This window comes from Motacilla alba, chromosome 8 (assembly GCF_015832195.1).
Source record: "Motacilla alba alba isolate MOTALB_02 chromosome 8, Motacilla_alba_V1.0_pri, whole genome shotgun sequence".
NCBI classification, from domain to species: domain Eukaryota; kingdom Metazoa; phylum Chordata; class Aves; order Passeriformes; family Motacillidae; genus Motacilla; species Motacilla alba.
In genome coordinates, this window is record NC_052023.1 from 28,047,739 (window position 1) to 28,061,648 (window position 13,910).

The 13,910-nt window shown below is 55.9% G+C and overlaps 2 protein-coding genes across 4 annotated transcripts in view; both read left to right on the forward strand.

Annotated features, from left to right (window-relative positions):
* Window positions 1-1,764: 1,764 nt before the first annotated feature.
* Window positions 1,765-11,621, forward strand: LOC119704199 (selectin P). 2 transcript variants are annotated; one of them, XM_038145059.1, is made up of 18 exons: window positions 1,765-1,891; window positions 2,338-2,425; window positions 4,662-5,051; window positions 5,139-5,246; window positions 5,354-5,536; window positions 7,470-7,655; window positions 7,790-7,975; window positions 8,111-8,296; window positions 8,429-8,614; window positions 8,748-8,933; window positions 9,065-9,250; window positions 9,388-9,573; window positions 9,703-9,888; window positions 10,046-10,231; window positions 10,377-10,496; window positions 10,886-10,916; window positions 11,116-11,171; window positions 11,298-11,621. In XM_038145059.1, exons 1-17 carry the CDS (start codon window positions 1,799-1,801, stop codon window positions 11,168-11,170), a joined length of 2,742 nt encoding a protein of 913 aa, XP_038000987.1. In that variant the 5' UTR covers window positions 1,765-1,798; the 3' UTR covers window position 11,171; window positions 11,298-11,621. The 2 variants fall into 2 exon arrangements, 1 of the variants encoding a protein (XP_038000987.1); XR_005257870.1 differs by lacking the exons at window positions 8,111-8,296; window positions 8,429-8,614; window positions 10,886-10,916; window positions 11,116-11,171; window positions 11,298-11,621 and having other exon boundaries at window positions 9,703-10,231.
* A 369-nt stretch (window positions 11,622-11,990) lies between these two features.
* The window catches only part of ATF6 (activating transcription factor 6), a 77,463-nt gene continuing 75,543 nt past the window's right edge, over window positions 11,991-13,910 (forward strand). Inside the window, exons 1-2 of one of the 2 annotated variants that reach the window (XM_038145061.1) lie at window positions 11,991-12,415; window positions 12,510-12,574. In XM_038145061.1, coding sequence (XP_038000989.1) covers window positions 12,346-12,415; window positions 12,510-12,574 — 135 coding nt within the window. In that variant the 5' untranslated portion in view covers window positions 11,991-12,345. The remainder of the gene's footprint in view (window positions 12,416-12,509; window positions 12,575-13,910) is intronic. The other variant, XM_038145060.1, reaches the window with a different exon arrangement.

Sequence of the window (13,910 nt, forward strand, 5' to 3'; positions counted from 1 at the left end):
CCTTGTGTCCTCAGAGGGATGGCTGGGTGGACAGGACGCACCATCCTGACACCTGGGAAATCCCCACACTACTCAGACCCTTCCTTGGTGAGCACAGCAGCAGGAATCCAGCAGGAGCATGTGCCCTGCAGCATCCTGAATTCCTTCCAGGGAAGCCAGCCTTGGAAATAACCTGAGATGTGAAAGGGCTCCTGGTGATTAACCAGATCCCAGCAGAGCTGATTCTGGTCTTCTCTCCGTCCTACCATGTGTACCTTTTTCCACTACCTGCAAAGCAAGCCCCCATCCTGCCAAGTATCCATCCTGCCATGTAGGACCCCCTTTCTGAACCCAGGCATGGGGCACCTGCCTCCACACAGAGCTCGAACTTGGTCAGGTACTGTCTTCGCAGCAGCAACAGCCTCTGCATCTCAAACACCTTGATTCCATTTTTAAAGCAATACCAACAACTATTTGTAGTCACAAAAATAAAGGTGGGACTATTTTTTTTCCTACCGCTCTGCCCTACCATGACGGGTTCAAGCAGAAGTGAAACTGGCAGGGGCACAGCCTGCTCTGCCCTGGGGCTGTGTACCCATGAACATCCCTCTGAGTCCCAGCAGTGTCTCACCAGTAGGAGAGGCAGCTCCCGCCCTGCCCAGGTGACCCTCAGCACTTGGTGCTGGTCTCCTCCCCAGCAGCTGCCCCTCAGCCTCTCTGCCTGCCTGGCTGCTCCTTCCCTTCCCATAACTGACCACTCTTGGCAGAGGAGCTGCTAAAAAGCAAGTGTTCCTGAATTACTGGATATACAGACTCAGCAATTTCATAGAAAGAGACGACTGCATTAAAACATTTTCCAAGGAAGATATCCAGAGACAGGAAACGAGGTTCATTTATACTGGCTGACAATAAACTAATTGCAGTGGGTTATGGCTCTTGTGGAATGGGTTCCTCCTTTTGTCTAGAATATCCTGGTGGAGCAGCATCAATTTCTTTGGAATTGGAAAATACATGTGACTGCATGGCTCTTGTTTGGCTTTAGCTGGAAGTGAGCAGAGTAATTTCTGCAGAAAACCTGGCCAAGGCAATTCTACTTACGAGCAGGACAGGGTAAGAAAAGATCCAAGGGGCGGTGGACACAATTAGACATGTTCCTGAACACACTGGTGGAAGTTCCTAAAGGATGTTAATAAGTCAGGGGGAAGTTCCTCTGGCATATTCTTGGACCTTTCTCATAAAGACTTAAAGGCAAAGGCAGAAAAATACATTGTGTAAGTAACTGTTTACAAATAGTATATGAAGATTCACAGCCAGAGCAAAACGCCTGCATGCGAGGAGAGCATCTGGCACGGGAGCTGGGAGCTTGTGAGCCACTTTCCCACTCAGCCTACCAGGGACCTCAGCACACCTCAGCCTCCTCTATCCTCCACCAGTGTAGATGCTGCCACATGGACAGGGTGGGTCAGAGAGGTCTCAGTGCTCTGGGCATCATGGACTGGGGCTGAACACTTTTCAGGGGGCCCTTCTCCTCCTTCTGGGGTGCTCGGGCAAGCCTGGCTTGTTGTGGGTGATCTCCTGTGGCTGTCATGTCCCCATGGCAGTGGGGATGCAGCCAACTCCCATGCCATGGGGCTGCTGCCAAGCTAGGTCCATGAGGACTGTGGCCAGTGCTGACCCCACTGTTTGCCCCCAACCCCAGGCTCAGAGAAGGGTTTCCTGGGGCTGGAGAGCCCTGTGGCAGAGGAGGTGGGGTGTGGGGCAGGATGTGGGCTGGCAGCGGGGCTGGGATGGGAGGGGAAGAGGCCAGGGGCAGGGAGTGATGTGCTGCACGCTCGGAGGAAGCGTGAGCAGCACTGCCCACCGAGGGACAGCTGCCGCGGGCTGGGCACGGTGCAGCCGCGGCACCAGCATGGTAAGTCCTGCTCCTTTCCTCGGGGATGACAGAGGGTCTGCCTAGACAAGGGGATTAGGGGAGGGCAGGGCTGTGGGCAGGCACTGACAGGAACTACAGCTGGGGGCTGTGGGACACCCTGGCCGAGCGACCCCAGGCTCACGGGACACTGCCAGGCACACAGGGCACAGCGACTGCAGAGGTGGATGCCAGCCCTGGCTGGGCAGGAAGGGGCTCAGGGGGCACAGGACTTAGGGGCTCCCCAGGAGTAAAGTGCTCCCCCCCAAGTGCCTCACTGCAAGGGGCCCTTCCTGCAGCAGAGCTGTACCTGGCTGGGAGCACCGTGTGTGCCTGTGTGCCAGTGCCACGAGTGACTGCCCTTGTGTGAGGCAGAACTGCCTGGCAGCAGTGTGGGTGCATGTGTGAATCCCTTGGGATATGCACGCTCATGTCTCCCTCTCTGTCAGGGCACTGCTGTGGGACTGCGTTCTGCTGGGAGGACACGGACTCTGAGCTCTCCTGGCATCTACCTGGGCATCGCTGCCATGACATGGGGTAAGCCACCCACCCCCCACTCAGTAAGCCCAGTGTGACCCTGCTGCTGAGGAGTCCGCAGGTCTGAGAAACTGGAGAAATGTAGCATTGTTATTTTGGAGGCTCATCAGCCCATCCTCAGGGCTGGATCCCTCTGGGCTGGGATGGGGCTGGCCCTGCTTGTGCCAGCTCCCTCCAGGCGGACCGTGCTCCCTCAGGAAGGGCCAGGCCATGGCTGAGGTCCCTGCAGGATGTTTGGTTCCCCAAATGCAGCGTGGCAGCGGGTGCTGTGAACTGTGCTGTGAAGCGGGGAAAGGCAGGGGAGCTCTACCCACCACCTACACCCATGCTCGTGCTGGGGAGCTGAGCATGGATGGAGTCACAGGACCCGTGGGTGTAAGGGTTCTAGCACAGCTGGGGCAGCACCACACAGAATTAGAGCTGCTAATTGACATCAGGAGTATAGAAACGAGCTTGTTTTTGCTGCCTGTAGGGTATTTCCTTCACATGCTGGCATTGTACAGAGCAAAACCTACTGGTGCCTGCTCTGTCCCTGGAAATCCTCTGTGAGCTGAATTATTTTCCTAAGAACCTTAGGGACTGAGCTAAGGAACAGAAATGAGGTAAGTGCAGTGTCAGGAGGAGGCTGAGATTTGGCTCTGAGAGAAAACAAAAAGTCAAAAAGAACTACCCTCAAAAAGGCAAAAAGAACTGATACCTCTACCCTGGGAAGAGGTATCAGGGCTGCCACAGGAGCCAAGGGGTCAAAACACAGGAAAACAGCACTCATTTGGGGTGTCAGCAGCAGGTGGGGCAGGGAGAGGTGGCATAAGACCAGGGAGATGAGCTGTGCCATAGAGAGGGTGTAACTGGTGGAGCTGGAGGAAAGAGATAGGAGAGCATGTGGAGGACAGACTTGGAGCAGATGTCAAACTTTGGCCCTTCTCAGTTTGGGGATGGGCTGTGTGAGGGCAGCAGGCAGCAGAGCTGTGCTGGGGAGCAGCAGGGGCCAGGAGGAGGATGGTGGGAGCTGAGGATGGGGCAGGCTTCCAGAAGGTGCCCCGAGTTCCTGTCCTGCAGCCCCAAATTCCCAAAGGGTAAAGAGGGAACCACATTTTCCCCAGCTTCAGTTCTGTTGAACAAAGAGAATAGTTTGCTTTTTCACAGGAAAAACAGACAAATTATGGGAAATTACTTACAAAAATGTATAACAATGGACTGAAGTACAGCCCTAATTAGACTTTAGAAGATGTGTATTTGCATCTAATCTGCAATGCCCAGATCTTTGCACAACTGCAGCCTGATAAAATGCTCTCCTGAGATACAGCATAAGCTAGGCTGGTTGTTTGGAGCAAACTTTGATCCTCATCTCACTTTCTGCCCAGATGGAGATATGATATCCCCACATCACTTTCTGCAGTTGTGGAGATAGCTGCCCCTTGGGAGAATGGAGGAAGCTTCTTTCTGTGGCTAAAACCCTTTGATTGCATAAAGTTGTGGTGTGAAATGCTGTAAATAAGAGCAGGGTTTCAGGAAAGTGCCCTTCACTTCTGGGTTTGGGTTCCAGTCACTTTCTGGCTTTGCCCTCCCTGCTGGGTATGACCATAATATGAGCTTGTTTTTGAAAGACCTTGTTGTGCAACACTGAGTTTTACAAGACTCTAGACCATCTCTGTCTCAGATGAGCAGGTTGGGGTCCAAATGCTTTTGGGAGTGAGGGCATTATCGGCTGCTCTGCCTCGCTCCAATCTGGCTCTCATGTAGCAGGGTAAAGCAAGAAAACTGAAGTATACACATCTGCACTCAAGGAAGGAACTGTGCTTATGGAACCATCTTGAAGTGGGACTTCCCTCTTTGGGAAGCTTTTGTGGGCAGGGGAACAGGGCCACGGGGCTGAGCTTTCAATCCTTATGCTGGAGGAGGGTTGGCATCACTGCTTGGGGCTCTTCTGCCTCCTGTGCTCTGCCTGCCCCATTCCGTGCTGCCCCATCTCAGCCTTCACCCTGTCACCTCCAGCTTCCTCATCCCTGTGCCATCCCCCTCTGTCCTCAGCTCCTTCTGCCACATCTTTGTGTACCCATGGAGTCCCATTCTCATCCACACTCACCCCTTCATCCAATCCTTTTCACCCAGTCTGCCCCTGGCATCTCTTGGCCATGATGTCAGGCTTAGCCCACCCTCATGTCCCAAGGGATCTCACCCCTGGCCCAGCTCCCATCCTTTCTGCATCAATCCCAGACCTCATCTTCTGTCACAGGCATGGTGCTGTGGGTGGAGGTGGGTGCCTGGACCTACCACTACAGTGACCAAGGGGACTACACGTGGGAGCAGGCCAGGAATTTCTGCCAGACCTTCTTTACCGACCTGGTGGCAATCCAGAACCAGCAGGAGATCGAGTACCTCAACAAGAGCCTGCCCTACCACGGGCGCTACTACTGGATTGGCATCCGCAAGCTGGGCGGCATCTGGACCTGGGTGGGCACTCGGAAGGCTCTGTCCAAGGAGGCAGAGAACTGGGCACTGGGGGAGCCCAACAACCGCCGCTCCAACCAGGACTGCGTGGAGATCTACATCCAGCGCCCGCAGCAGTCCGGCAAGTGGAACGACGAGCCCTGCAACCGGAAGAAGAAGGCGCTGTGCTACCGGGGTGAGCGGGGGGACTGCTGGCTCGGGTGGGCTGGGGACCTCGGCAGGGGGGCCAGCAGCTGCTGGTGACCGTCCCCTGTGTGTGCAGCCTCCTGCCAGCCCTTCCCGTGCAGCCAGCGTGGCGAGTGCGTGGAGACCATCGGGAGCTACCGCTGCGAGTGCTACCCCGGCTTCCACGGCCCTGAGTGCACGGATGGTGAGACATCCATCCCCACCCCTCCCTTCCTGCCGGAGAGTCCAAACCCTGGTGACAAAGCAGGGTTCCGGTGCTCCTGATGGGCTGTGGCAACGTGTCTCTCCCAGTTGTGCAGTGTGCCAAGCTGGAGCCCGAGGGAGTGCCCATGAACTGCAGCCATCCCTACGGAGACTTCAGCTACAACTCCACCTGTGAGTTCAGGTGCCATGAGGGGTTTGAGCGGCGAGGGGCGGGCGTGCTGCGGTGCCTGCCTTCCCAGGAGTGGTCAGCAAGCATCCCCACCTGCACAGGTAGGGCCTGGCGGGGGCTGGGGGTCTCAGGAATGCAGCATTGATGCTTTGGGGGAACCAGCCCTGTGTGCCCAATGCTGTTCAGACAAGAGCTGCTGTGCCCTTACCTATTGTGGAAGCATCTCCTGGTGCTGCATGTGGGGTGGGATTCCCTGAGGAGGCTGCAATGGGCAGAGCAGCTGTGAGCTGTGAGGCCCTGTTCTGCCTGGCTGTCCCAGTGCCCATGTTTGCTGCCCTGGATCCCACTCAGATATCAGCACCCTGTGTGCACCAAGTGTGGGTGAGGATGGTGTCCTGGCTCCTCTGCCAACTCTGTGGCAGTGCCTCTCTCCCCTAGCCCACCCTGATCTGCCTTGGGAAGGCATTTGGCATCTTGGGAAAGAGAAGAGAGGGGCTGCTGTCCCACAGCCAGGGGAAGGGTGTATCCTGGCATGGGCCATCTTGAACAGGGATAAGGACTCATGAAATGAGTTAGATATAAACTGGGTGGGACAGAGTGTGGCAGGAAACCACAAAGGAGAGAAAGCTGTGGTATGTTATGCTGCAGGGGCAGAGAAAGTCTTCCTGTCAGTGGCTTGAGGGTTTGCAGCCAGGCACTAGGCATCCCAGAGAACTGCCAAGATTTTTGGGGGGTGCAAGAGTCTCGCTCCACCTTTCCTGTGCTGCTGCGTGGTACACCTGCAGCCTTGCACAAGGATGGAGTGAGTCAAGCAGACATGGGACACAACTGGGAGTGGGAAGGAATGGGAGTGGGAAGCATCTTTGTAAAAGAAGCCTGCCTTGAAGTTAGTGCTGCTGCTGCCTGTGCCGGTGGGGCCTGTGGTGCAACCCAGGACCTTAGGTAGCTGAGACCAGCAAAACTGTCTGCAGCTAAGGGGAACAGACCTGGAGATGTGATGTGACTGTTCTGTAACCAGTATCCCCAGCAGGGGCAAGGGCAGGAGATGGCTCCAAATTTTGCAAAAATCCCCACAGAGAAGCTGGCCAGGGGCTTGCTTTCCCAGCTTGTTGTTTTTTTCCTGCTGGCTGTAACATGATTGTTTTATTGCAAACAATCAGAGGAGTCAGTTGGTCGCCTGTGCTGATAACAAAATGGTGTTAGCAAGCATTGCCAGCTGGGCTTACTCCAGAAACAAGCAGAGCAAGGCTGCAAGCAAGGCTGGTGGTGCAGCAAGGACCGTGCGGGGCAAGGCTGCCTGTCCTGCCTCAAACTCTGCCCCATGCCCACCTGCAGCCATTGTGTGCCCATTGCTGGCTGGCCCCCAGAGGGGCTGGGTCAGCTGCTCCCACCTGCACAGCATGTTCACCAACAGGCACCTCTGGGGACTGGGAAACCTGTAAATTGCCTGTAAAATAGCTACAAAAGGAAAAGTCTACCCAGGAAAGTGCTTGGTGTCAGTTTGAAAGCAGAAGATGCAGTGAATGCAGTCTGTCTCAGCTGGGCTGGGTGGTGGTAATGCCCTGCTGGCACTGACCTTTGGTGATCCCTCAGGCAGCAGAGCCACTCACCCCAGAAAACCTTGGGTATTGTCCTGGCATGCAGCAAAACACACCCTGGGAACAGGCAGGGGAGGCTGGTACACAACCTCTTTAGCCATTGCAGTGCTTTACAGTCCCAAAGCCATCCTCCTGCCACTGTGACAAGGACAGAGGCTGGTCTCTGCTCCAGTAAAGGGAGGGAGATGAATGGGACTGCAGCAGCTGTGGTCCTTCTTCCCAGGGGCTTTGGCCCAGGGTAGTGAAAGGGATAAACAGGGCTCTGGCAGAGCAGCCACTGTGTCCCCCTGAGAAAATCACTCGTAGGGAAGAAAAACCATTGCACCAACTACAGTTTTGAAGAGGTGAGTGTGGGTAAGATTTGATTTGGATTCAGCCTGAATTATTAGATTTAACCTCATCTATCCCATCTCTGAGCTCTGCTCTCCCATTGCAGCCGTCACCTGCCCGGTGCTCAGAGCTCCAGAAAAGGGAGAGCTGAACTGCTCCCACCTCCATGGGGGCTTCACCTTTGGCTCCACGTGTGCCTTCTCCTGCCAGAAGGGGTTTGTGCTGATGGGCCCGGAGAGCCGTGAGTGCACAGCCACGGGGACCTGGACAGGGGATGCCCCACGCTGTGAAGGTAGAGCTGCTGCTGGAGTGCCAGCTGTCACTAGCCTTGGGGTGATACTGTGGTGCTCCCCAGCCCCTTGGCCTCAGAATTTTAGTCTCCCAGTTCTCAAGCTGCTGCTTGATGTGTACCTCTTCACTCTGCAGCCATCAGCTGCCCAGTGCTCAGTGCTCCAGTCCAGGGAGAGATGCACTGCTCCCACCTCCACGGCAACTTCACCTATGGATCCATGTGTGCCTTCTCCTGCCAGCCAGGATTTGTCTTGGTGGGGCTGCAGAGCCGTGAGTGCACAGCCTTGGGGACCTGGACTGGGGACATGCCACACTGTGAAGGTATTGCTGCTGCTCAAGGTGTCACAGGCCTCTGGTTCACCCTGGAATGTTCTCCAGTGTCCTAGTCCTTTCATTCTAACAGTCTAGCCTTGTAGTCCTCAGACTCCTGCTGAAAGTGCTTTTCCACCCCTGCAGCCATCACCTGTCCAGTGCTCAGAGCTCCAGAAAAGGGAGAGCTGAACTGCTCCCACCTCCACGGCAACTTCGCCTTTGGCTCCACGTGTGCCTTCTCCTGCCAGAAGGGGTTTGTGCTGATGGGCCCGGAGAGCCGTGAGTGCACAGCCACGGGGACCTGGACTGGGGATGCAACAAGATGTGAAGGTAGAGCTGCTGCTGGAGCTCAGGGTGTCACTGCCTGTGGGGTGACTCTAGGGTTTCCACAGTCGCTCAGACCAAACATTTTAGCCTTGTAGTTCCCAGGCTCCTCCTTGAACTGTTTCTATGTCCCTGCAGCAATTGCCTGTCCAGTGGTCAGTGCTCCAGAAAAGGGAGAGCTGAACTGCTCCCACCTCCATGGCAACTTCACCTTTGGCTCCACGTGTGCCTTCTCCTGCCAGAAGAGGTTTGTGCTGAAGGGGCCAGAGAGCCGTGAGTGCACAGCCACGGGGACCTGGACTGGGGATGCCCCACACTGTGAAGGTAGAGCTGCTGCTAGAGCTCAGGGTGTCACTGGCCTTGGGTGACACTAGGGTTCCCCTGAAGCTTCTCAGGCTGAACAGTTTAGCCTTGTAGCCCTCAGATTCCTGCTCAAAGTGCTTCTCCACCCCTGCAGCTGTTACCTGCCCGGTGCTCAGAGCTCCAGAAAAGGGAGAGCTGAACTGCTCCCACCTCCACGGCAACTTCGCCTTTGGCTCCACGTGTGCCTTCTCCTGCCAGAAGGGGTTTGTGCTGATGGGCCCGGAGAGCCGGGAGTGCACAGCCACGGGGACCTGGACTGGGGATGCAACAAGATGTGAAGGTAGAGCTGCTATTCAAGGTGTCACAGGCCTTGGGCAGACCCTGGGATGTTTTCTTTTTAGCTCTCTCATCACAAGAATTCAGCCTCATAGTTCCTAGGCTACCGCCTGAAGTGTGCTTTTTGCCCTGCAGCCATCAGCTGCCCAGTGCTCAGTGCTCCAGTCCAGGGAGAGATGCACTGCTCCCACCTCCACGGCAACTTCACCTATGGATCCATGTGTGCCTTCTCCTGCCAGCCAGGATTTGTCTTGGTGGGGCTGCAGAGCCGTGAGTGCACAGCCTTGGGGACCTGGACTGGGGACACACCACACTGTGAAGGTATTGCTGCTGCTCAAGGTGTCACAGGCCTTGTGTTGAGCATGGGATGTTCGCTAGAGGACCCTCTTGGTCCTGTTCTTTCAACAGTCTAGCCTTGTAGTACCCACTTTTCAGCTTGAAAATGTTTGTCCTTGCAGCCATCACCTGTCCAGTGCTCAGAGCTCCAGAAAAAGGAGAGCTGAACTGCTCCCACCTCCATGGAGACTTCACCTTTGGCTCCACGTGTGCCTTCTCCTGCCAGAAGGGGTTTGTGCTGAAGGGGCCAGAGAGCCGTGAATGCACAGCCACGGGGACCTGGACAGGGGATGCCCCACGCTGTGAAGGTAGAGCTGTTGCCACAGCTCAGCATGTCACTGGCCATGGGGTGACACTATGATGTGTCCCCACCCTCTTGGTCCCAAAAGTGTAGTCTCCCAGGCTCCTTCCTGAGCTGTGCCTCTTTACCCTTGCAGCCATCAAATGCTCAGCACTGACCACCCCCAAGATGGGCCAGGCTGCCTGCTCCCATCTCCACGGGGACTTCACCTTTGGCTCCACATGTGCCTTCTCCTGCCAGAAGGGGTTTGTGCTGATGGGCCCGGAGAGCCGGGAGTGCACAGCCCTGGGGACCTGGACTGGGAGCCCCACACATTGCAAAGGTAAATCCTGTGATCTCACACATGTCTGTTGTAGCAGAGTGCTCTCCCCAGCACCCTGGGCTCTGTCAGTTTATCCCCTGGCTTGCCAGCCCACATGTCCCCATCTTGCTGCCACCAGTCCTGTCCTCTTGATGCTCCTGCTGTGCTTTATCTGCAGCCATCAGCTGCCCAGTGCTGTCCCCCCCCAGCAGAGGCCAGCTGAGTTGCTCTCATGTGCATGGGAACTTCACCTACAACTCCACGTGCTCCTTTTCCTGTGAGGAGGGGTTTGTTCGGATGGGAGCAGAGATGCTCCGGTGTGAGGCCACGGGGAACTGGACCAGGGATCCCCCGGTCTGTGCAGGTACAGCAGGAGCCCCCAGCTCCTCTAGCACTGTGGAGGTTCCAGCTTTCCTCCAAGCACATCTTGAATGTGGTGGAGGGAAACTCCCCAGGGGCTGCAAAGTGCTGACAACTTTCTAACGCGCGGCTCTGTGGCTTTGTTTCAGAGGATGGTGCCTTCCTAAAGCAAGTCCTGGCTTACAGCAGTGGCTCAGCCCTGGCAGTAGCTGGTCTTGTGCTCTCTGGGGGGCTGATTGCCATCCTTGCCAAGAGGCTCAGTGACAGAGGTAAAGAAATGCTTCCTGCAGGCCACCCTAGCTTTGGCCAGGGGCTCTCAGGCAAGGTGGTGACAGTCCCAAGGGAGGCTGGGGTGATCAGAAGAGTTTAACAGTGTGACTGCCTCCATTCACATGTTTTATTTGCTGAGTTGCTTGGGTCCTTGGCAGTTGGTCCAGCTGAAAATGTCAGCAGCCAGGTTTGGAGGGCAGAGCCAGATAAACATCATCACTCTGAAGAAGGCAGCAAATGCTTGTTAAGGCAGCCCCACCTCATGCCTGTTCAGCTCTGCTCAATTTCAGATGCTGCTGCTGCAGCTTCTTGTGACCTTCACTAAACAGATCTGGTTATTTCTTTTCTATGTGCTTTATGCCCATGAACATTTCAACACTGTTATCAGAGGAGAAGAGGAAGCTCCTGAAACCCACCAGGTGAGAGCTGTGCTCTGCAGGAGGGTGGCTCTGCCCTGTGACTGTCACAGCCCTATGTTCACCCTGCTGACACCCAGATCTGCCTGTGTCAGGCTGGTTTTTTACGGGAGCATCTCTGGGGCTGACAGGGCTGTGCTAACCCCTGGCCTTCACACACTCCTGCACTCCCCAAGGTGACATCCTTGTGTTTGCCTTCCAGTGACCTGGGAGCGCCGGGCACCTTCACCAACACAGCATATGATGGCAACCTGTGAGGTGAGGGTGGGCGAGACCCTCAAAACTCACCTGGGTGGCCATCTTCCTGGCTGGGGTGCTCCTGGGTGGGGACACCCCTTGGGTCTGAAGTGGTTAACGCCAGCTCCATCTCTCCTCTGCTTCCAGCCTGCCTGAGACTGAAACCCACCATGTCCCCCAGGGCTGCAGGCCCAGCAGGAGCTGCTGCGGGAGCACAGAGGGACTCCATGCCTGTGGTTGTAGCCTGGAGCAGAGCTGCCCCTGGACACTGCTGCCATGCTGCGTGTGCAGCATTCCCCTGGGAAGGCAGCTGGAGACCCACCAGAGGCCAAGAGCCAGGTGCTGGGGGCAGCCTGCCACCCAGCTCTTGGACATTCTCCCACCCGGAACTTGGGCATTCCTCGATAGCTGCTCCATTCACGCTTCCACCAATGAGCTTGTGTCAGCAGGGTCCGAATAAACACCTTTGTCTAACTAATGCCTCCTGTGTGCCTGGGGAAGGGTGAAGTTTTCATTAAATAATGTGGCCAGCACAACTAGGGAAGTGATTCTTCCCCTGAACTTGGCACTGGTGAGGCCACTTCTGGAGCGCTGTGTCTGGTTCGCGGCCCCTTTAGTTCAGGAAGGATGTTGAAGTGCTGGAGCATGTCCAGAGAAGGCTGCGAGGCTGATGAAGGAGCTGGAGCATGTCTGATGAGGAGCGGCTGAGGGAGCTGGGGTTGTTTGGCCTGGAGAAAAGGAGGCTCAGGGATAACCTTATCACTGCCTGAAAGGAGATTGTAAGCAGGGGGGTTTGGCCTCTTCTCCCAGGTTAGTTTTGAGAGGACAAGAAGACACAGCCCTAAGCTGCGCCAGGGGAGGTTCAGGTTGGACACTCACAGGGATTTCTGCACAGACAGGGTGACTGGACACTGGAACGGGCTGCCCTGGGAGGTGGTGGAGTCACCACCCCTGGAGGTGTTTAAGGACCGGACAGGGCCCTCAGTGCCATGGTGGCAAGGTGCTGTTGGGCCATGGGCTAGACTCGCTGACATCAGCGGTCTTTCCCAGCCGAACTGAAGCTGTGAGTCTCCGCGGAGCTCGCAGCGCTCTCAGCGGCCGTGCCAGCCGAGTGTCCGCCGGCGGCCGCCGTGGCGGGCGGGCCCGGCGCTGCCCCGCCGGAAGCAGACGTGTGTTTCGGGAGGAACGGGAAGCGATGGCGGCGGCCGAGGCCGAGTGGGAGCCGGCGGGGCTGCTGCCCGCCCCGGGGGGCGGCCTGGACTGGGGTGAGCGCTGCTTCGGGGGGCCGGGGCCGGGCCGGCGCGGAGCTCCCCGGCGGGGCCGGGCCGGGCCGGCGCTGAGCCCGTTTTCTCTCCGCAGAGGCTGTGCTGGGCGAGGAGCTGAGCGAGCTGCTGGGCGCCGCGGCCCCGAAGGACGAGCCTGACGTGAGTACCGGGGCTGGCGGCGGCCGGGTCCGCGCTCTGCCGGCTCGGGGGGCCTGGGAGCAGCCTGGCAGCCGAGCGTGGGCGCCCGGCCGAGACAGCGATGGCTGAAGCGCTGCGGGGCAGAGGGTGCCGGGCAGGGAGGGTGCGACGTGCCGGGGACGAGGAGTGGCGTTGTCACTGCCCCGGTGAAGGTGAACCCCGCAGGGCAGTGCTGGGGGGGCGCCGGCTCAGGGCTGCCTGAGAGAACGGTGGGTGTGTTACACGTACATCCACCCGGGCTCTTCTTTATCCCTCTGCCTATTAGATTACGTCTTGTTTTCTTCTTTAATGTAGGATTTTCTCAGAAGACCTTTGCTTGCAACCTTCTGCATTAATCCCTGCCCACTTGTCCATACTGCTTTTTCTCTTCCCGAGCATTTCCCTCATGGATTCTCCTCTCCATGTTGTTATAAATAAGAAGCTTGACTAGGCCAATATTCAAGCAGCAATCAATTTATTAATTAATGTGGTAAAGTATGAGCAAAACAGCGCTGGGTACAGTGGGGGAAATTTTCCCTCCAACTGCACATCGATGGTTGGGGCTTACAGGTATTTTTAGGGGTGCACATGAGCTTTTTTCAGCAGTTCCTATTCCAAATTTTTACGTCACAATTCTATACACTATTGTGAGTTAGTTTTTCTCAGGATGTACCCCAGAAAGGAGTATCCCCGGATGGTGGGGTCCGGCTTCCGAAAGAAGAAAGAGGCCTCCCAGCTGGTGCGGTCCAGACTCCAGATGTGGGCCCACCTTTTAATTGCAAAGACTATAAATCTCATAACAGTGATGTCCAGCTTCCCTTGGTCGAAGCCATCAATCCTTGGGTTGATGTTCATCTTCCTTTCTCAAGCTGCTTTTTACTGTTTTGCTAAGGGGTTGAGATAAGCATGTTTCCTTTACATATGTTCTAAACTTATATTTTCAAAGCTCCTTACTACAAGCAATATTCTAAAATTATACTTCGAAAGGTTATTATTGCAAAGCTGTTTAATGCTTAGCTACGTGCAAAAAGTTCCTGTCTAGCAGCAACATCCTTAAAGCTTTAATTCAGATGCTATAGAGGTTAATTGCAAACAAAGGATAAGTTCAAAGGCCTTCTTCCATGCTTTACTCCCTCAGTTATTTTTTTGGAATTCATCCTTTAATTGTCCCATGATCAGTTTCCACACATATCACAATCACAAGCACACACGCTGCCTGTGTGTACCTGACACGAAACACAGCTTTGTATCTCACAATGTTCTTCCCCTGCCGTGTCTCTGCTCACTGTGTCCCAGTCCGCCTCCAGCACACAAGCCC

Excerpts from the sequence above, each read along its gene's own strand:
- LOC119704199 (XM_038145059.1), top strand. The coding sequence starts at position 1,799 with ATGTGCTGCACGCTCGGAGGAAGCGTGAGCAGCACTGCCCACCGAGGG. Across the intron at positions 5,247-5,353 it reads CGGCCCTGAGTGCACGGATG|TTGTGCAGTGTGCCAAGCTG; the intron begins GTGAGACATCCA and ends TGTCTCTCCCAG. Across the intron at positions 10,497-10,885 it reads CAAGAGGCTCAGTGACAGAG|AGGAGAAGAGGAAGCTCCTG; the intron begins GTAAAGAAATGC and ends CACTGTTATCAG.